This window comes from Ciconia boyciana, chromosome 18, assembly GCF_034638445.1.
Source record: "Ciconia boyciana chromosome 18, ASM3463844v1, whole genome shotgun sequence".
Classification (NCBI taxonomy): Eukaryota; Metazoa; Chordata; class Aves; order Ciconiiformes; family Ciconiidae; genus Ciconia; species Ciconia boyciana.
Window position 1 is genome coordinate 7,001,478 of NC_132951.1, and position 21,734 is coordinate 7,023,211.

The window sequence follows — 21,734 nt, forward strand, 5'->3', positions numbered from 1 at the left end:
TGCTGAGTCTAAAAGGAGAGAGACACTGCCAATCACCTTGTCGACAGCATCGAGCCTCTGTCCAAGGCAGAGGCTCCCAGCTGTCACCGAGTTTGGAGCACCATGACAGCCAGGAATTGGGATCCTGAGCCTTTTGCAGATGCCTCTTTCGATATGCCATGGCTCTTGGCCCTGCGCCAGCTCTTGCTTGCCATTCAAAACCCGCCGGCATGGTGTCTTTGCACCCCTGTGGCCGTAGCTTGCTGACACCTGCAACAAAGCAAGCTTTCCCTGTGCTCCTTCCCATTTTGGTTACACTTGACTAAAATCTTTGTCTTACTATCAATGAAGGAATGAATATGGGATAGGCAATACCTGTACAGTGCAAGAAATCATACCCATAATATTTAATAAGGACCCCCCCAACTCTAATTCCTCAAAGCGTAATAGATCTATGATTTTAATGGAGATGGATTCTTTTTATAATGTATCATGTCTCTAGGTGTAACAGAAATGAGGCGACATGTTTTCTGCCTAAATCAAAAGTACGATTTTCAAAGCAAAAAGGGCACAGCATTTGCAGGGACATTTGGGAGGGGGAACAGGGAAAAGGAGGTCAGAAATTAGAGAAAATGTATGAGCCCTTTACGAATGGCAGTGGAGAAGCAGTAGCTGGAGGAGTCACACAGCTTGAGGTAACACACTGAGTCCACGCAAGGACCTGAACCCTCATTAGGCTACCGAGCATCTGGTTGGCTACGCGGATGCTGTGTTCTCAACACTGAACAGCTGTGGTGACCTTTCTTTCCTTCAGGTTTAGTGAATGCGTGAATACCTGATGTTTTAAAATCACAAATCTCTAACGAAAAGAAGCAAGATGTGTACATTAGCAATGCATCCACAAAATATATATCGGATATGGTTGAAACACCGTTCTGCAATTTAGGAACTTGGTTCCTGTTCTTTCTTCTGCCGTAAATTCCCAGCACGATTTGGCAAGTCATCTAACCCTTCAACCTGAAATTTTCCCTGTCAAAAAATGGCATCAGCAGTTCTCTACCTCGCAGAGCTTTGGCAAGGGTAAAATAAATGCTTGTGGTATATTCAGAGTATGAGATGAGGAGTATCACAGGTAACACTGCAGGTAAACAGACTTCAGTCAACTCATTACTTCTTGGGCTTGCATTTGAACTCCAAAATCACCACCTACGGTAGTGCGATAGGGTGCTGCTGTTGCTAAAAACTTTCAGGAGCAAGCTACACCATACTATTGGTGAAACTAAAGAAGCATCCTTTTAAATAATGCTGCAGATGTAAGGGGCTTTCCAGTAATTTTCCTTTTGGGTAGTATCTCAATTATTTTTCCCTAGGGATATTTCCATTTAACGCAAACCTCCGAGCCTCAGTGAGACTAACTTCTAGATCAGTAGAGCAAACAACCTCACTCCAAAGCAAATTGGAGTGTTCTGTGAACACTAAAGATGTAGTTCAAAGCTAAACAGTATAGGAGTAACCAATCAGGTATTGTCTGTACCCAAATAACAAGCACAAAATGTCAGCAGAAAGCCAGTTCAAACTCTACTACATACCTGGGTTAATTCAAAGGCAATACAGCTGAGTACCCAGACCTCATCCAAACCAAATTTGCCATGCTAGGCACTACAGTAGTGCACAGCTTTGAAATGAACAATCAGGGAAACAGAATTAGGTCTTGGTGGTTATACTAGTCGGGGAGACAAGTAGGTTCAGGAGTGGCAATTCTTTGATACAAACCCTTTTTATTGTTTGAAGAGTTTTGTTGTTTGGCTGTGTTACTGATTTTTTTTTTTTTTTAAATAAATGACAATATGTATAAAGTTCTGTTCCTCTGAACAGAACCATCAATCAGTAAAAGGCAATGCCTTTGATCCCATTTCAAGCCCCTCACTGCCAATCTAAGCCCCAAGAGCTCTTTCTCACGGCCGGACACTCCATTCTTGTTTGAACTATGCATGTTGTTTGCTTCATCCTTACTTGCATCTGTTTGGGGTGGAGGGAATGGGGGGCAGGTGTAAAAGGGGAAGGCTCAGTTATGTGTCTCTCTTTTGGGTAGAGACTGCTGTTTCAGCTGTCTGGAGCCTCGATAGAACTCAATTGTTTCATTTATCACAAATAGAGGGCAGCTACTGCACCCACTAGTGGGTGAATTTTTACTGAGGTGTAGCTTAGAATATTTGCTTTGCTCCAGTTCATAGAAATCATACACCCAGTGTGCATGCTTATTGTTATATCTCATTCTTTTTTCTGATACTTTCTTCCCCAGTGCTTCTTCCCACACTGCTTTCCCTTTACCTCAATCTTCTCTTGTTCTTGTTTGTTTTCTGATGCTGATTTGCTCCATTATGTGAAAGTGAAAACTTATTAATACTCTGTCTCATGAAACACAAAGAAGAGAAAGCACAGATCAGCACTGTAGTAATAATAGACACTTTAGAGAGACTTAGTAGCCTCAGGCTAGTAACAACCCTCCCCCAGTTATCCCCGATTTTACCTTATTTCCAGTGTAGCGTTACTATGTCAAAACAAAAATATCTATGTATCTGATATTGCCATGCCAGAAAGAAAAAGCAAGATATGATTTATTGAGATACTGTTAATATATTGAAACCCCAGCGAATCAGAGATACTGGAATAAAGAAGGATTAAACTGCAATTACTTAGAACAGTCATCTTCTGGAGCTGTTTGCTCCTTTCTCTTCCTCAGGGAAAAAGCAGCCCAGGCATGCACCATGTTACAGGGAACACGTACTACATTTGCAGTAACTTTGTGTATTACTTGCTGAAAAAATTGTTGAATTATTTTTGGTCTGTTTCACATACTCGAATTCCAGTTTTCTTATCTCACTTTGCCATCTCAAAAACCATAAACTTTTATCCTTAAATTCCTTCTGACAAGTTATTTGAAGTTTTTAAATTGCAGTCTGCACTGAGCATTTGTATTACGATGCAGACTGTATATGAATTCACACATGTAATATTTACTCTACTACCAAACAGTAATATTCCTTGGCAGTTCTAATCATACCAATTAAAGATAATTTAGTGATGACTTAAGAAGATCTATTTATAGATGGTAAATCTTAAACATTAAGAAACTCTTAAAAAACCTTTCTGCTATTGAGTTCAAATATTTAGTATCAGTTATTCAGCGTAAAGTAAATTGAGATAAAAAAATCCCCCTACTTCCTGCATTTAACTATTTGCAGTAGAAAAACTCATCCAACAATGCTTGCTTTAGGTACTTGTAATAGGGTTGTTGAATTTGAATAGAAAATATATTTATTTCACTCATTAAGGGACAGATTATCTTGTCACTGTTTTGCATCTTCCAGCTGATCACTTTTAAAAATCAGCATTTCTGAGTAAGTGCTGTACAAGGGTTTCACCAATAATAGCAGCAAAGCACTGTTTTATCATCTAGCAGTCTAGTTCTTGAATGAATACACTGAGGCAGAACACCAAGTATTTTCTCCAGAGAAGGGACTGGAAACCTGCTGTGACAAAACCAGTACATTGTTTCCAATACTTTTATGGCTTTTAAAGCTGCTTTGTAAATGGGTGTTTAAAACAAGGTGGAAACAGAAAGCTGGATGAGAGATAAAGATGGTGAAGTAGTCTCAAACCCACAGCTACAGACACCTGGTTGAAAATCTGAAGAAGAGTTCTAGAGCTGTGGCTTTTGAGATGTTTCACTTGCATTAAAATTGGTAGAAAAGGACAGCAGAGTATACTTTGTCATTAAGTGTTGTAATTCATGTCCTGACATTTGACCTGATAAAAAATAAGCCATACCACAAAAAAGGACATAAAAAAAAAATACCCTTCTTGGTCAAGCCAACAGTCCATCTAGTCCATTATTCGCTGCCACATGGCAGTGACCAAAAGAGAGGTGCCAGGGACGTGCCTGTAAGAGAAGCGGACTGCAGAAAGTGGTCAGACTCGCATCCCGTCACTAAAAAGCAGTCTCCTGCTGCCACTGTTAGAGCTTCCACCGGTACCAGGTATCTCCCACTGCAGGAGACTCCGAACTTGAAGTCTGGAAATTCAGATTAACACCTGTGCTAATCAGAGAGAGACTACAGGGCTAAAAGCACCATCAGTCCAACCCAAGAATGCATTTATGTTCTTAGCTGTACTGTGGAGTATCATGAAGGTCCACAGAAACCAGGGGAGGAACCGCAGCAGGTACACAGTACAGGATTTGAAATCTGGAGGCTTCGGTTCCATTGGGACTTTTTTTCCTTGCTTTTGAAGGAGGTGCCATTTCACCTCTTTCTTCTTCAGTTTCACTATCCGTAAAATGACTATAATAGTTCTTTATAATGAGTTTCAGGGAATCTTATTTCACTATTATTTGTAAAGTACTTTAAATTATTCAGAAGAACCATTGTGCTCGGCTCTGACATAAATGGATTCACATGTGCTAAAGCAGCGCGCCGTCCGTTCTCACGAGCGCCTACTCTGTATCCTGTAATCTTGATTTTTACATACAGGCCAAACTCCTTCCCAGCAACAGCAGGAATAACTCCGCTGAAGTTAGTGCATCTGTGCCTGCTTATGCCAGGGCTAAATTTAGCCTGTGCGTTCATCACTAAGTTGTTCCAATGGAGTTTACAATTAGAAAAAAACCTGTAAGCACAGTCATACCTGTTAGGAATAATTACTTAAGGAAGCTGTGACACCAGGAAATGTTTCTGCAGACACAAGCAGCACGACTGTTACCCAGCTGTACCCGCACCGACGGGCAGCCGTTGTACCGGGTTAACTACAGCTCTCGGTGCTCATGGCTCCCAGGGGAGAGCTGCCCAGCTCCGGCAACCCAGCTGGCGTGCGGCGAGCTCGGAATGAGGTTAAATAGTAATTCACCCACAGTACAAATTACCATAATTCCCTCATCAAAACCAATGAACGTAACAAGCAAGGAAGTCAAAATACACACCAGGCTTTACGCGCTCGTTTGAAGTTGACTCTCCCACCCCATTTCCTCGCCAAGCACACGCCGTATACGCTAACCAAAGCGGCATACTTCAAACCATGTTTCTAGCATTACTAACAGTTCCTCCTCCGGAGGGTTGAGGGCTCCGGAGCGGAGCCCCAGGTCTGTTTCCAGCTGCACCAAGGCATCTCTCAGTGGCACCCCGCGACAGGGTCCCCCACAGGGAACGCAACTTGTGCCGCTGAGCGCTGCGAGATTTTTGCGCTGCCCGTCGCCGAATGCCACATTTCTCCTCAAACATCGTTTCCCTCACAACGCGGCCCGGCCCGGCCCAGCCCACCCCTCCGCCCCGCGGCTCCCGCCGCAGCCTCCCCCCCCCCCCGCCCCGCGCTCGGCGCCATCTTAACTCCTGGCAGCCACTGCGCCCTCCCGCCTGTGCTGCCACTTGTGCCCCTTGGGCCGGTATGGGTGGAGCGGCCGAAAGGGAAGGAGAAGACCCCGCCGGCCCTATGGCATCAACGAAGGTTCCGGCCGAGGCACCCGCCGGTACCGGGGCCAGCCCACATCCCTCTCCCACATGGAGCCGCCGCCCGCCCAGCACAGACCCTCCGTGCCCTTCCCCAACATGGCGCCCGCCCGGATCAGTTTACCGCCAAGCCGGCGGCCCTGTCGCTCAGGGTGACGTCATCCTGCAGCGCCTCGCCCGTTTCCATGGGAACCCGCGGAGCGGGCAGTGGGAGCTCGTTGGTCCGCGACCCCCGCTCGCCGCCATGTTCGCGGACGGGACCGTGCCCGGTGCCGACGTGGAGTCGCTGTGGAGGAGCGCCCGGAGCGCGCGCTGTGAGGCGGTGAGAGATCCCGGGCGGCCCCGGCCTCGCTCCGCGCTCTTACACCGCCGGCAGGAGCCGGGCCGGGCCGGCTGGGCCGGAGGCGGCTGTCAGAGCCGCGGCGGCCTGCTCCTTCCCTCGCGTCTGGTCCCGCTGAAGGGGTGGCCGGGCCCCGACTCGTCCCCTCCGTGCCCGTCGGTGAACCCCCCGCAGGTGCCGCTGCTCCGGCTCGGCCCGGGACGGAGACCTTCCCTGCAGGGAGTTTGCATCCGGCCGGTGCCCGGTCCCCGGGGCAGAGCCGGCGGCGGGTGGGCCCGAGGTGCCGGTGTCTGCCTGCTGGCGCTGCCGCTTTGCAGCACTTTACTAATTCAGGCCCTTTATACAAACTGGCAAAGAACCACACGTGCAGCCGCCACAAAGCTAGTCGTTTGAGAGCTGGTAGTACTGCGCTTGTCATCGTGCTCGGTGTTTGCTCTTTCCTCTGGAGGCTCGCTGCCTTTTTGCGTTCTCTCATCCTCCCCATTCCGTGCTGTGGGGTGCGTGGCCTGAATTTGCCTGGCATTCGAGCATCTCTGTCTCGTGTCAGATCGTATGAAGGTCACAAATACATCACTGACACCCAGACAGTTACAGAGGCGCCCTGCTTTTAACCATGAAACAGAGGTGTGCAAATGTGCTTGAATGTCTCTATGAAATGCCAAAAAGGGGAAGATGTTTTGAATGTTTTGTGCAGCACTCTTTTTTTTTTTTTTTTTCCTGTTTGGATTATAGAGTGTCTGTCTTCTTTTACTAGAAAAGCTGCCAGACTGGGAAAATTTCAACAGCCGAAACCGCAGTACAATCTCATACTAGCCGAGATGCTGGTGTGCAGACAGATCAAAGTAAAGATGCTGTCCAAGACTTCCAGCAAGAAGTCCAAGTAGATTACACTAGCCTTCTATCATTCCTTCAGAGAGTGGCAGATGCTGTTATCAAAGAGCTAAATAAAAACTGGAAAAGCCGTGCCTTTGATGGCTTTGAAGTGAACTGGAGAGATCAGAATGAAACAGTAAGTTGACATAATTCAGATCCTTGTCGTTATCTAGGCAGAGCTGGTTGCAGTGGCTCTAACTCGTTAGTTCTGTTTCTTACTGTTGTGATTGTTCCTTCCAGATTCTACTAATTAGAAATTATTAGCTGTTGTTTTCTCCAGCTTTCTCCCTTGCTTGCAGCCTGGCCTTGCTGGGTAAAACTGTTCTTCCTGCTAGTGACTGTGTTACAGCAGCTTTGTGAGAAGGAAGCCTGCAGTTGGTGTAGGCTTATCTTCAGCTTCCAGTAGCCCCTTCAGAGCATGCCAGACTAGCAGTTATCTAGGAACAGTTGCAGTCAGTGATTCGGCAGCTCTTCCTATTTAGATTATATTTGTTTAGTGTACAGTGCTCAAGAGTGGAAGCAATTTGTATCAGTCGGTACATGCTGGTACAGTCATTTTCAGACCATTGCTTGTGCAGCTTAGCGAGGGCTAGACTCACACCTGGGGGGCTGTCGTAAATCCTTACGGCACAGCCTTCCAGAGTTGTCGTGCAGCCCCTGGAGTGTGCCGCCTGTGAGAGGTAATTATGAAGCGACAGTTGGTTTGGTAGGGTCACGTGCTTTGTTTCTTTTTTCCCCTATAGGAATTCAACAACTTTTTCATGTATATCTGTGTGCTACTTGGACAGAGGGGAAGCCTGTGCTGTAACCATACGATCATATGCAGGGGCTTGCACAGATCTCATTTCTCTGTGTTGGGAGATTATTGCTTCAGTGCTTGAATTTGATCTCTTCCAGGTGTTGTGTTTGCATACGCTGTCATACCCAGAGGCTCAGGATCAAAACCTACAGGTTACCAGCGTCTCATGGAATGCAACCGGATCTGTCGTTGCATGTTCATATGGCCGGTGAGTATCTGAATGGATTGAGAGCGCAGCTGAGGTTGATGTGACTTCTCAGGCTGACCTGAGTTTTAGATATGTTCACTTCCTCTGCAGTAATAAACTAGACATATATATACACTTTATGCAAGTTAAATAATTCATATTCAGAGAAAAGAAAAGTCTCAGGGCAGTCTTAAATGACGGCTTTTATTTCTTCTACCTTCCCCCCTGCCCCAAAAATGGATACATGTACTCTTACTGATTTGTTTCTAGATAGATTCTGTTTGGAAAGAAAATGTAAAGAGCAGATGCGCTTGCAAATATATGTGGGTGAGGTTTGGAAATAAGCGCTTATCTTCATTGAAGATCGTGTTGTTTTAATGTGGTCTCTTAGCACCCCAGATGAACCTGGCACCCATTCACGTGTGCGCTTGGTGCCACGGACATGTGCTAACAAACATTTAAGAATTTCTGAATTGAGGGCTGGACAAATCTTCCATTTAATCCGATCAATGTCTATAGCAGCCTCTCCTTTCTGTGCCCTACTGCTGCCCTTACTCCTTTTTCCTTCCACGACTGTTTCCTTAGATTAAAAGCCCCAGCAAAAAGGGGATCCATGAGTGAATGCATAGGGAAGAGTAAAACAGGGCAAACCTGTATGTTACTTGCCCCTTCTGCTCTCCCAGTCTACAGCTGTTTTCAGATTAGAATGTGGTTTCTGCGTCTGTGGTTATGTCGGTAGAATTCCCTTCCATGAACTTACACAGTCTCTGTGAGTCTGTGTAACCTTTTAGCATCTACAACATCCTTTAATAAGGAGTTTCACAGATCAAGTACCCATTGGATGAAAAATTTCTCCTTTTATTTGATCGTATCTCTTCCAATAGAAGAATTAAGAGCATCAAATAAAGGCAGTAGAAGTCAGGCTCAAAATAATTGCTTCCTGTCCTGGCCACTGGCTCTTCTGTAGATCTCTGTCCTCCATATCATCTCCTTGTAGCAAGACAGGACATCACATTGGTCAGCATGGTAAGCTCGTGATGAATGAAATGGATAGAAATAACAAAGGAAGTAGAGTGGCAGGTGTCTTTTAGCGTCCCAGAGTAATAATTCGTGAGCTACTTGTGGCAAACAAGTATGATGGGCATAGGACTGGACTGAAATCTCTAGAGCTGGGGTGTGCAGCATGATTTGTGTAGGGTCATCAACACCATTTGGTGGCTGTGAAGAATGTTCTGTGTTCCTGTGGAGGCACCTGGGCTTCAAATCATGCTGCTTATCTCAGGCCAAGCAAGACTCGGTAAGTCTTTTCAGCTCCTATCAGTCCTCCAGGCCAGATACTTCCTCGCCGCGTATTCTCAGACCCTGGATCTTTGAGTGGTTGTTTAGAGGAAACGTGGCTTGCAACTTGGCCGGTTGCAAATCAGCAGCAATTTGGTCTCCGTGGATTTTTCATCCCCAAATACTCACAGCAACTTTCTGTATATGCCCTTTAGATTGTTCCCATTATTTGAGTGATTAGTAGATCTTGGAATAGTGAACCGAATCTGAGATTTACTTGCAGGCACTCTGTTCTGTATGTACAGACACATACTATATATACTAGCTTGCAGAGAAGTTTCATCACCTCATGATCCCTTCACTTCAGTTTTCCTTCAAGCCATGAAGCGGCATGTTTAAATGACAAGTCGGGCATACCCAAGCTCTGCTAGACTGGGATTCTCTGCGGAACAGACGAGGCAAGATGTAGCTTTGTCTTCTTCAGGTTGGACGGTGGGGACTGGAGCACAGAAAAATCCTATGTCTGTACCTGGAATCTGGACAGAAGAGGGTTGAATCCACAGCGCCCTGACCTAGTGGTGGACGTTCCCAGTTCTGTCATGTGCCTGGCTTTCCACCCCTCCCAGCCTGCACTGATAGCTGGTAGGTTGCTCTTAACTGTAGATCCTATCTATCTGAAATGCACCCTTATTTCCTTCAGCTTGCATAATTTTTTTTTCCTCCCTCTCAGCTCAGCCTAAGATTTCTTGCAGAAGTAATGGTGTTGCAGCTCCTCAAGCTGAGGAACTAATGCTTGCCAATGTTGATAGGTGCACTGTTGCTTCTGGACTGGGAACTTGGACTTGCTATTTCAGTGACATCTGCCTTTGTATCATCTCCTGAGAGAGAGATGATAGAAGGAAATTCAGCCCTGGGTGTAAGTGGGAAGAGCGTACGGTAGAGCTACGTTCTCTTACACCAGAGCTGGCTGTGCCCCGTATATACCTGCCAGTCCTCTGAAGCTGGCGGTCCTGTTTCCACCAGAGCTTCATTTGTGCATTTGTCACCCTTTCTGCTGAGGACTGCTCTTCCCAGAACGCTGGTCACACTCACTGGCGATAAGAAAAGTTATCCCCAGTTCTGGTGCAATAACAGTGCAAACTGCCTCTTGCATTACTCGTGTTTATGTGCTGTTAGCCCTTAGATGTTTTATTGGTATCTTTGTCCTTTCAGGTGGCCTGTTCAGTGGGGAGCTGGTGGTGTGGGATACCAGCAGAACAGAAGACCCTGTGATGTGGAGGACGGGGATGACAGATGACACGCACACCGATCCCGTCTATCAGGTAACAGGGAACATCTCCAGTAGACACAGCTCGGGGAGGTGAGAGTGGCCACTGCTCTGTTTCATGCTTTCAGTTTGTATTCACCTTACTGGTGCTTTACCTGAAGCTCTTGGACAGGCTGCTGCATTTCTGTGGTTATGTTCTCTTGGTTGGCTTTTTTTCCCCCAAATCTAGCTACTGAACAGGCATTTCCTGAACTGGACACTTGCAAGTAAAAATAACTTCTCTCCACTCAGGATAAATGAAGAGTAGGCCAGTTCCCATGCTGTAACCGTTTATTGCTGCAGCCAACAATACTTGCAGTGGTTTAAAAACGTAAGCAGCAAAGCATCGCTCATCCTTAGTTGGAAGCTTAAAGCTACACGAAGGGTCATAACTTGTCACGCGGTCTGGCTTCCTTGTGGTTTTTGTCCTTCTGGGGTACTGTGACTCTGGGCAATCTGTGTGTTTTCTCATCTGAAAGTCAGGAAAATGCTGCTGTTTATAGCTGGGTGAAAGTGCTATAAATACTATGTCTCAAAAGTGATGGCAGGTGAACCATAGAAACTGCAATACAGAATTCAGCCCTGAACACCTAAATGCATTTCTCTCCTAGCATCTACAGCTGTGTGCCAGCTCCCAGCAGAAGCTGGTTTGGTACCAAGATCACTGGCTGCTGCCTGGCTCTGCTCCCATGTTGTCTTGGCGGGTCAGGGGACTGCAGGCTGCTGAGCATGGGCTTGGCGGTCCTGACTGTCCCCCTTGTCATGAGCTCATGGCATTCGGAACAGGTTAACTGGTTACCTGACGCCAAGCACAGAAACCACGCCCGGCTGTTGAGCGTGTCGACGGACGGAAAGATCCTGGTGTGGAGGGAGGAGCGAGATGGTCGCCTGGCCTTGGTCGAAGGATTCGCCATGGTGGCTCAGCAGATCCCTCGCAGCACTCAGCTGAAGAAGGTGAGTTCAGCCTTTCAAAGAGGGCTGACTTGACAAAACCACTCTGAACTGTGGAGCCCATGTGGCAGAGCTCACCCTTCAAAAGGGAAGGCCCAGGAAAAGCCCCTTCCCCTGTGAACACATGCACTAAACCCTTCATCCCCATCTCCTTTCCCATACTGAAATCACTGCTTGGAAGACTGGCAACAGCCAAAGTTTTGCCATGCTCTAAAGAGAAGCTGCTGGGATGGAGAAGAGAGCTTGCTTTTAATAATGGTAATTAACATGAATCCCCTTGTAGGAGGACACTGCAGAGGTTAAAGGCTGAGCAGTGCTACAAACATCTTAGTGGGGGCAAGCTGCGCAGTGAACAGCTCGCTGGGTCCCTGGCAGGCTGGTTCATGGTGCTCTAACCACACGTGCGTTTCACTGAAGCCCCCAGCTCTCACAACAGCTTTGTCTCTTTTTCTCCCAGTTCGCCTGGGGAGAGGCAGCCGTGGGTGTGACCTCGCTCTCTTTTTCACACTTCGATCCCTGCGTGTTCGTTGTTGGTGTGGAAGGCGGCTATTCCCTGAAGTGCTCCACTGCAGCAGAGGCGCTGGCTCTCCATCAGACAGGCAGTTCTGTTCCCCTCAGGGCACCAGCAGAGCTCGCCTTCTCCCCACACGGTGGGCCGGTGTACTCCGTGAGCTGCTCACCCTTCCACAGGCAAGTGCTGTGAATTAACACGGGTGCTGCACGTTGGACACAAATTACTGCCTGGCTCCGCACCTGTATTTTTTAAGTAGGCCCTAGGGTGCGTATACAAGTTCCAAAAAAGGGTCAGCTGGCATTGAGAACTTGATCAAGTAACTTCCTGCCGTAGGAGAAACAATGTCCACTGGCGCTGGTGAAGTGCCCACTCGAATGTGCTGCGTGTGGGCACAACACGAGTAACACAAAATCGCATTTGTACTCAGGCCAGCACAGAACACTAGCACCTTCCTTAGGTCATCCTAGACGTTAATATTAAAGAGCAATTTAAAGACAAGGGGAGGAGCTGAAAAAGTCATTTATTTATCAGTGCTCAAGTGATCAGCCCATCAGAAATCTTAGTAGGAGCTGTCTGAATTTAAATTAGAAGCTCACATCTCTACCTGCATTTACCCACCATCCATGGAAGAGGCCCCAAGCCATGTTTCTACAAAACACGCTGACAGCCCAGGTTTGCATTTAACTTGCATGAGACAAACACAACTCTACCAACACCTGTCTCCAGACCAGCAGTTCTTGGGCATCTCTGGCCCACGACCCACCATCAATACTCGGTGGCCAACACAAGCCCTCATCAAACTTAATTGAGGGCAGTAACAAAGCTGTGTCTCTACAGACCATATCCAGGTACAGCTTGGAAACTGCAGACTTTAGGAAATGCAGTCAGACCTTTGCAAAGCAGTAATATTGTCCATGATTATGCTCCTTGACTGATTTGTGTTCTGTATCTTTAGCAATAAAGCCAAAAAAGTTGTTTCTTGCTTGCTTCCTCCCCCAGGAACCTCTTTCTGAGCTGTGGGACTGATGGACAAGTTCACTTGCACTCCATGTTGCAGACACAACCCCTTATTTCTCTTCAGTTATCAAAGAAATACCTCTTCTGTGTACGCTGGTCTCCAGTTCGACCACTGGTCTTTGCAGCTGCGTCTGGGGAAGGCAAGTAACTGCAGGCGCCTATTCTCAGACAGAAAAGTAACATTGTGCCGAGTAGTAATTAGTACAAGTCAGTTGTACTGATCAGCATTTCCCACAAGCAGAGAGCAACAACCATTCTCTGTGCTGTGCAATTAGTGTAACAGAGTCCTTTCTAACTAGCACAACAACTTCAGTCACAGTTGTTTTTCACTTTTGATGATACCTTTACTTCTGTTGCCACAGCCATTCTTAGGGCTGTAACATGGCAAGATTACCGTGGATAAAGCTTACTTCCAGTTTTCTTGGGTTTGATGTTTACTTTAGAGCTAATGGTTTAAAACAATACATTTTTCCCTAGAAAATTGCCCAAACATTATTGAGTTAAGGAATAGAGATTTCACAGAATCTGGCAAGCTGGGTTCAGGTCAAAACAGCAGAATCAATCTGCACTGTCTTGCAGTGATGCCAGCTACCTGTCACAGCCTAGACACCATCAGAGGGATGGGGAAACAGGCTAAAAATAAAACCTCGAGTCCCAGACTAAGCAGATACTCATCTGCTGGTAAATACGAAGTCGGTTGCCATAAAGCTGCAATAAATGTTTCTGCTTTACAGGAGATGTGCACCTGTTTGACTTTGAGAAGAGCGCGCAGAAGCCTGCCATCTCCATAAAGCAGGCCACAGGTGAATGCCCTGTGTACTGTTTAGAATTTAACATCAAGCAAACTCAGCTCTTGGCAGCAGGGGATGCTACTGGAACAGTCAAAGTCTGGCAGCTGAGTTCTGACTTCACTGAGCAGGGACCCAGGGAAATGAATCATCTGGAGCAGCTGGCAAGCGAGATCACAGACTAAGGCAGCAACACAAGCAGCTGCGTGAAGCTTGTTACTACTCTGACTCCAGGAAAAGTTGCCCACTCACCTCTTCCACAGCGCTGACCTGTAAAACACACGTAACCAAGTCAACAGGAGTGCCATACGCATAACAGTTAGTTAAATTTGCGTTTGACCATTAAACACAAGATGAGGTGGTTCGACCAGTAACTTTTATTGAAGCACACTGCAATATGTTTGTTTTCCCTACGAGTTTTAAGCTAAGCAGTTTAAGGTTACATCATCAAGTAACATTGATTATTGTAGAGCACAAAGAGAGAGAGAGAGAGACATGCAGAGCTATAGTCGGCAAACGTGAGCATGTTCTTTGCATCTTTCGGTACTAGTGTTTTAGATCAATTCACAAAGAGTGAACGTGTAAATTCTATGTAGTCGTAGGCAGAAGGAAGTTCTCTGCCCTTGCCGTCCATGTAGGGCTTCATGTGAGAAATGCAGTAATCCGCTTGTTCCCGGGTCAGGTTCTGAAAGACAAAGGCAGCGCAGAGGTGGAGATGGGTACTTTGGGGCTGCGGATGGGGCATTTCCAAGCAGCCCTCCCATTCCCCAGGGCACACAGCTCGGAGCAGAAGCCAGAGCAGCAGAACTACACCCAACATGGAAATGCTCTGGCTGTTTGCACTATTTGGTTAAGGGTTGGAAGGTCTGACCCGAGTCTTCCCACCAAAGAGAAGACAGAACAGGTAACTGATACGAGGAAGCAGTACAACCTCTTTATTGCTCTGCCAGCTGGTGGGATTCAGACAGGAAAAACTTGCTGCCGTGGCAGGGCTGTGAGAGGGAGGAGATGTTCATACTCTCTAAGCTTAGGCTTAAGTTTCCCCTTTGAATCGCTGTCGGGAGAAACGTCTCCCAAATGATTAAAGGAAAGCATGAGTTTCTGAGGACAGATAGAGTGACCGCTCCCCCTTCCCAGGCCTTTGAGTAGCTCTTGTTTTACTCAACCTGAGTAGCTCTTTTGGCAGTTAAAGCTTTTCTTCTTCCTCTATAGAGCCAAGAAAGCAACTGGGAAGGGCTGTTACCATAATTTCTGTGTTTGCTGCAGAGGACGCCTCTGCAGGTTCAGAACTGACTCAACTGAACCTCCAAGCAACTAGTGCTGCTCTTTGTTAACAGTCTATAAACAAAATGCCTCCATCTGTTCCTCCCTGGTGGGCCACAACCAGTACTCACTTGGTAGAGCTCCTCCTTGGTCACGTAGGGCTTCCCCTCCGAGCTGAGGGCGCGGAAAGCGCTCTCAATCTCCTCGCTGGATTTCACATTCTCTGTTTCCCTGCTGATCATAAACGCCATATACTCCTGCAGCGAGACGTGTCCATCCCTGCAGTGAAAGACAGGGTATGAACACTGCCGTCTGTTAATACCCAGAGCACAGCACATCTCCTGAGAGGGGCTTAACTTTTCTGGGAGGAGTGAAAGTCTTAACGCAGGAGACTCTCAACACCAGATCATTTTCTAAAGTGAGTTTCTTCATCATGAGTGTCAGCCTTACCTTCATAAAGACTCTTTTACATGACCTGTTGTGAAAACAACCACAGCCTCTCCACAATACAAGCAAGCACAGCTCTCAGCCTGTGAGAGACCGTCCAGCCAACTCCCCAAAGGATACTGCTACAGTATTTTGCAATATAGAAAGGTCCAACCCACGTACCTATTGGGATCTACAGTGTCAAGAATAGACTCAAACTCTGGGTCTGGCTCTCCTTCCTCAACCATAGGCAGGTCGTAGCCAAGAGAGCGCAAGCAAGACTTAAACTCCTGGTGATTAAGTCGTCCAGATTTGTCCTTGTCAAAGTGCCTAAAAACATAAAAACAAAGCCCACGTTTTTAAGTGTCAGTTGTTGCGTACTGAAAGCAATAAAGTTGGCTGAAAGCTAGATCAGATTATAACTAGCCCACTATTCTGGACAAGTGAGCTTGAATCAATAAATAGTTCTACCTAACATACATAAAAAGCAAGCACAAACTCTTTACTTTGCTCGAAAAGCATCCAGAAAATGGCTACGTTCCCAGCTGGAATTCACTGGCACTCCCAGTTCCTACACCACTGTGCACACAAGCAAGTGTGCTCGGGAGAGGCTCTCGCCCGGCTGTGGCTGCACCCAGCCAGCAGCGGGTGTCTCTGGAGGCTCTTGCCATCTGGCAGAGATCAGAGCAGCTCAGCACAACGTTGGGCAGACAATAACGGAGCTACAAACAGATTGGTCAGAGAATCCTGTGAACAGGAGCCATCCACATGCCAGAAATATCTCACAAGCGTTCCTCTGGCATGCTTTCCCTGCGACTCACTTGAACATCATGCTGAACTCCTTCAGAGCCTCCTCGGTGACTCCAGTGGTGTTTCTGAAAAGGAAGAAGCAAAGCTAGTGAACAGTTCCTAAACTGCAGAAATCTGCTGGAGCCCACCTGCCCCAAGCCAGCGTCTGCATCAGGTGAGGACAAATGAGCAAACAATACATTACATTGCCACAGCTCAACAGAATAAATCAATTCCTCTAAGATCTCATCACTGCTAAGGGCCAAGAGGAACTATTTCCAAAACTGCCAAGTCCATCCCTCTGAAGAGAGCCAGGAGGTGGTGGGGATTTACAAGCTCACTGCACCCGTTAGTCAGAGCACAGGAGAGACTCGTTAGCACAGACCATGCAAGGTCTGTTTTCAGGCACGGGCAGATGTGTCTCCTGTCTTTGATCCCCCCAAGTCAGACACACTACACTGCACGGGGGATAGGCAATACCGAGCTTGAATCTGCTGTTCCAGATTGTGCTGCATTCTCATCCCCAGCTGGTCAAGCTGGTCCCACTGCTGTGCCAGCCCCACGGTGCTGTGTTCTGTGTATTTGTTGTCCAAGATGAGCGCCTCTTCCATGGCTGCTCCAAGGTCCTCAATCTTCTTCAGCTGGCTCCTCATAGCTCGGATCTCCTGGTGCTTGCGCTGTTAGGAAGGAGTGAAGAGGAGAAAATTAAGGAGCACAAAAAAAGCCCCTTAAAAAGTCAGAACATGGGCTGGCAGGGGAGGAAGGGTTATACTCTTCTTCTGCTAGGATAATATATACACGTACTGGGATTTGTAAAACAGTATTCAAAACAATGTTCCTCTTCCTGCACCCTACTGGAAACCAACAGGGCATGCAAACCAGTTCGTGAGAAAAACCCCCCTTCTTACTAGGAAACGTGCTGAAAATACTGTATCCTCTCTGCCCTACCCCGCTCAATTAGAAAAAAAGAACAAGGAAAACTACATCAGTGTTGTTTAATGGCTTGTGATATAAGTAGGCATCAGATACGTAAATAGATAATCCCAAAGGTCTCTTCAGTACTCAAAATGTGTAAAATCAATTAAGATTTTGCCATATAATTACATGCATTTCCATTCCCACCCTGTGTTCCCAAGTCATCAGTTGGGAAAGGTGTTTTAGCAATAGGTGAGCATTGCTTACTTTAGTAGCTTCCAACTGTGATTCCAGTGTTCCCGATTCCTCCACCATACAAGACCTAAACACAGAATCACAGTGAGAAAGAGCACTTATCCCATAAAAAATGGCAGGTGGGGCTTGAAATTAACAGTCCTTCCGTGAAATTAAAAAATCCTTACAGCAGTATTATTCTCCTGTAGATATTTAAACACTGTTTTTGTGTTTCGTTTGTTTTGACTCATCCTATTTCAGACTGACACGTGTACATCTGGTTTGATTCTTATTTCTTTATATAGTTAATTTCTAGCCCCATTTGAAAGGCAACACGATCAGCAGCCACACTTCATGCCAGATCCAAAGCGCCCCCTTTACTGGACCTAACGAAATTAGAAACTTAGTGCAGTCCCACCCCACTCCACCGTGCCCAGCACGCACACGCACACACGAACTACAGGTGATTCACTGGAGATGGGCTGTATTTGCCAGTAAGGTACAGGAGCTCTAGAGAGATGTGTGACATGGGGATAAAATGGGGGAAAAAAGACCTTGAAAACTACTGGTTTGGTTTAAAAGTAATCTTAATATGGCATAATCACTGCAGAAACCTATAGACCTGTCCTACACAGCAGTGGTTGGTGGATAGTTGCCGTTCCTACCCCACTGCTCCCATCCTGTGCCCAGAGAAGCTGAGGCACAGCCATTCCCCTCAGTCTGATTTCCACACTGAGCTTCTAGGCACACTGCAGCCCCCGCACCAGCATATACAGAGCACCACTGTGGTGATGGTCTCCAAGATCTACTTCATACAGACTAGCTACGGAAAGTCTCTGGATGCTGCTTTTCTCCCCAAGATCCTAAGCAACGTTTAAGCAGCAGTGTTTAAGAATCTCTGTCCTTCCAACATGTATGGTGAGAGTTCATAGTGAACGACCTGTGCAGGGACAGCAAGTCTGGGCGCTGTGCAGGTGGGCTGTCCTCACCTTTCACTCTGAGGTATTTAAGTTCCTAAGGCTTAAGTCACTGGTATTTAAGTCACTAAAACCAGGTTTTCATCCCCACTGAAATCTATCCTCCTACATGCTTTTGAGCTTCTTGAGAAGGGGATTTCAAGTGCTGAATCACTCTGTAGCAATGAAAATGCACCAAACATCTGGGTGTTTCTCACCACAGGGTTAAGGCTCAGATTCAATGCACGTCTAAAAGAGATGAAGCGCACACCCAGAACCCTGAGCAGGAAGCTGGGAACCAACCGTGGAAAGGAAAGAGTCAACAAGGAAACAAACCTCCAAGCATCTCTAAGCCGTGAAAGTTAGTTGGAAGGAAAGCGAGCCTTGGAATTAAAGAGTGCATTTGAAAACCAAAGTGAGGTAAGAAAATAAGAGGAAAAAACCTTCCAGATAGATCATCCCCAACTTCATACTGATAGACACGAATGACACGACGATATGCTATGCTAGTCAAAGAAAAGAAACCAAGTAAATTCCAAAAAGGAAGAAAGAAAGAACAGAGGAAAGAACACACCCAAACACAGCCAACTGCAGTGGAGCCACACTCCAAGCCAGCGCCACCTTGCAGCAAACACAAGCAAGTACTTAATGAAAGAAAATTATTCAAATGCTGGTTGCACATACACAAAAATAATCTCTTATTATTTTCGTGTAAGTCACAAAAAAGTGGGTCTCACTAACAGACAAATTGAAGTCTTGCTGTTAACTCATCTACAAATTCTTTAAAGGCATTCTTCTTCCTAAACTCCAAATTCTTCTTCCTCCCCCTCCCCAAAGAAAGCCTCCTCCAGGCAGCACCGGGCACACACAAGCAGCTACGGCACACTGAAAAGCAAGGTGTACGCGTGGCAACTCTTATCTCGAAACTTCTCTGAAGCTCTGCCTGCCCTCTTGCCAAGGAAGGCTAAGCACAGCCAATGCCTCTCTGAGCTAAATCTGTGTTTTTCCTCTATTCACACAGAATTAAGGATAAACTCTGCCTGGCATATCAGCAGCCTTCTGGTAGTTTGTTCAACAAAAGAACTTGGCATGGTGATCTCGAACTCTGACCCTATGTCTTTTAGTAAATGGCTCCTTTCTGTTCGCTCATTCTTGGATACCAGAACTAATCTACACCACTACTTTATAAAGGAGCAGAGAATTCAGCATCCGTTCCAGGAAAATCCGCTCGGTTCCATTAAACTGTACAATGAAAATGGGGCAAATTCTTTTTATCTGGCAGAAACAGCAGAACACAAGACACTGTGATCATTACAGAGCAAATAAGAAGCATGGTTATCTGCAAAGATTCCACCCTTTTATTATGAAAAGCCTTCTCTCTTTATGAGAAAGGCCCCTGCCTCCTCTCCAGGACTTTACACAGGGCTGACACACAGGCCTCTGCACCAGGCCCAGACACTATTTGTTATCATTTTACATTATGTCTTATTACAAAGCTTCCACCATGCTGCAGATTTTTAATACTGAAGAAATTTAAATGGACAGACACTCTCAGAGGGTTTGGCAGTCTGAAGACATTTAAAGATCTTACTATTTCCTTTCCACTTCTTGACAAATGACCAGCACGCATCCTCATCAGGAACTACTCCCACAGACACAAAGTGGCCTTAAAACTGCAGGTATCAAACTGCTGCAAACCCAGGCAAGTTTGTGGGTTCATGTTGGAAGGTTTTGTTTTCTCCTGTCAAGGATATAATCTTTGTGGGGCATGGTTATGCAGCAGATTAAAAAATGGGCAGTTCATATTTGCATACTACAGAGTTCTAAGATAAACAATTTCAGTAAAGCCTCTTCATAGGAATATTCCCTCCTCCTTACCAAAAATGGTCAATACTTTAATTGTTCTGAGAACAGTTATAATGGAAAAGTTTATTTCACTAAGCAAGTCTCTGAATGCTGGAAAACTAAGAATGTCAGCTGTTTTCCAAAGGCAGACTATTCTCTGTTCTCATGTATCTCATCAGACTAAGAGCCTTTTCTTGTGCAAGCCCTCAGAGAAAGCAAGAACAAAAGTTAAGACTTCCATGGTATGCCAGTAGCTACCCATTAATAATTTCTTCTGCTTTTGACTAGGAAATTGTTGTTTCTACTCGTTTATACTTAATCACTCCAAAATCTTGTTTCCTGTGTCTGTGCACCTCAGCCACAGATTGCTCTTTTCAAATAAAAGGGGTTTCAGCGCAGCTTTCACAAGCAATGTAATGACAGAAGAAAACACACAGACAGAGCAGAACACATCACCAAATTTTTAAAGATATAAAATTCAATACTAACCCATCTAGCAGGTAAGTCCTGTAGAATGTGAAGATCCAAACATCAGGCAGCAGGACAGAGACAAGACAGTAAGAGAGGGACAGAGATTTGGGTGGGAAGCAAACATCAAAAAGTTAAAAATCGTATTTATATTTCATTATTTCATGAAGACACATACAGAACTATCTGTAAACACACAGAGACAAAGAATCACAGGATTACATGAAAACAGAACTCACCTCCTCTGAACCACAACCCGAGTGCATCAGAATTGGCTAACAGCACTGTCTGAGCACTGTTACCCTGTTTTCTAGAAATGTGCTCTTCAGTTCACTGCAATTCTCGACCTTGAGATTTTTTATTTCTAACGCAGTTGTTAAACCTTTACTCCCTCTCCCTAGGCAAGGATATTATTAGACAGCACCCCGGGGTAAGTGATTACAAAGTAGTCTTAAGCTTTTTTCACAGCTTCCTTCTCTATTGAAATTCTAGTGAGATTTCTAATATACTATTCAACCCAAAAGGAGCATTAACAGAAACGCCACGGGCACTTCACACAAGTCTGCTCCTAGCTGTTTGTTCCCCACCCCCCAGCTGTACTGCAGACTAGTTCAGGAACAACTGGAGAAGAGTGAGGTCCTGGATAACTGGAATTACTGCAGGAAAATGAATTCAGAAGCAGAAACATTTTTGAAGTCTGGTGTTTCAGGGCTTTTCTCTTCCCTGGGGCTAACAGGGCCTCCCTCAAATCCCAACTGCAGGAAACGAACAAGTCCTGAATAGCTGTTTTTCAGCAGGAGACATTTACAACTTAGACAGACCAAAGAGATGTAGGATGGATACAAATATCAGCTGAGGGATACTCTAAGGGCAGCTCCTGGAAAGACAAACTATACCTGGTCTCCTGAATCCACTGATGGAAAGCATTAGCATGCTGAGCAAATTCCTGGCGCAATTTGTCATTTTCTTCCTGCCTTCGCTGTTCCTTCTGCAACTCTAATTCACGTTCCTGAGAAATGAACAACAATAATTTCAAACAGAGAAATAATGTGATTGTCCTCATCCTGCAATAAAAACCAAAAACTAAGAGCTGCATACCAGCACAGTTCTGAAGCTCAAAACAAGACCGAGGGCTCAAGGAGTGTCCTGGATATCTAGACAAAATCATCTAGGATGACAACACAGAACATTCCTACTGAAGTCTTGAGAAGTGGAATTGAACCAGCAGCTACTTTACTGCATAGCGTGGACATGAAACATTTTATAGTTAGGAAGCGAGGGACATGTGCTTTGTCTTTTGAAAGA

The 21,734-nt window shown here is 45.9% G+C and overlaps 2 protein-coding genes across 6 annotated transcripts in view; one reads left to right on the plus strand and one right to left on the minus strand.

The window, feature by feature from the left end:
* The first annotated feature begins 5,593 nt into the window (after nt 1-5,593).
* DYNC2I2 (dynein 2 intermediate chain 2) lies at nt 5,594-13,787 on the plus strand. Of its 2 annotated transcripts, none has more exons than XM_072883364.1 (9): nt 5,594-5,802; nt 6,580-6,829; nt 7,591-7,700; nt 9,442-9,599; nt 10,170-10,279; nt 11,050-11,217; nt 11,672-11,904; nt 12,728-12,885; nt 13,480-13,787. In XM_072883364.1, exons 1-9 carry the CDS (start codon nt 5,666-5,668, stop codon nt 13,716-13,718), a joined length of 1,563 nt encoding a protein of 520 aa, XP_072739465.1. In that variant the 5' UTR covers nt 5,594-5,665; the 3' UTR covers nt 13,719-13,787. The 2 variants fall into 2 exon arrangements, with proteins under 2 accessions (XP_072739465.1, XP_072739466.1); XM_072883365.1 differs by having other exon boundaries at nt 5,629-5,802; nt 6,575-6,829.
* A 100-nt stretch (nt 13,788-13,887) lies between these two features.
* The window catches only part of SPTAN1 (spectrin alpha, non-erythrocytic 1), a 53,352-nt gene continuing 45,505 nt past the window's right edge, over nt 13,888-21,734 (minus strand). For 3 of the 4 annotated variants that reach the window (XM_072883361.1, XM_072883363.1, XM_072883359.1), the window contains 8 exons: nt 21,326-21,438; nt 20,451-20,468; nt 17,194-17,248; nt 16,492-16,688; nt 16,044-16,097; nt 15,406-15,552; nt 14,928-15,075; nt 13,888-14,218 (listed from right to left, as the gene is read on the minus strand). In XM_072883361.1, coding sequence (XP_072739462.1) covers nt 14,093-14,218; nt 14,928-15,075; nt 15,406-15,552; nt 16,044-16,097; nt 16,492-16,688; nt 17,194-17,248; nt 20,451-20,468; nt 21,326-21,438 — 858 coding nt within the window. In that variant the 3' untranslated portion in view covers nt 13,888-14,092. The remainder of the gene's footprint in view (nt 14,219-14,927; nt 15,076-15,405; nt 15,553-16,043; nt 16,098-16,491; nt 16,689-17,193; nt 17,249-20,450; nt 20,469-21,325; nt 21,439-21,734) is intronic. The other variant, XM_072883360.1, reaches the window with a different exon arrangement.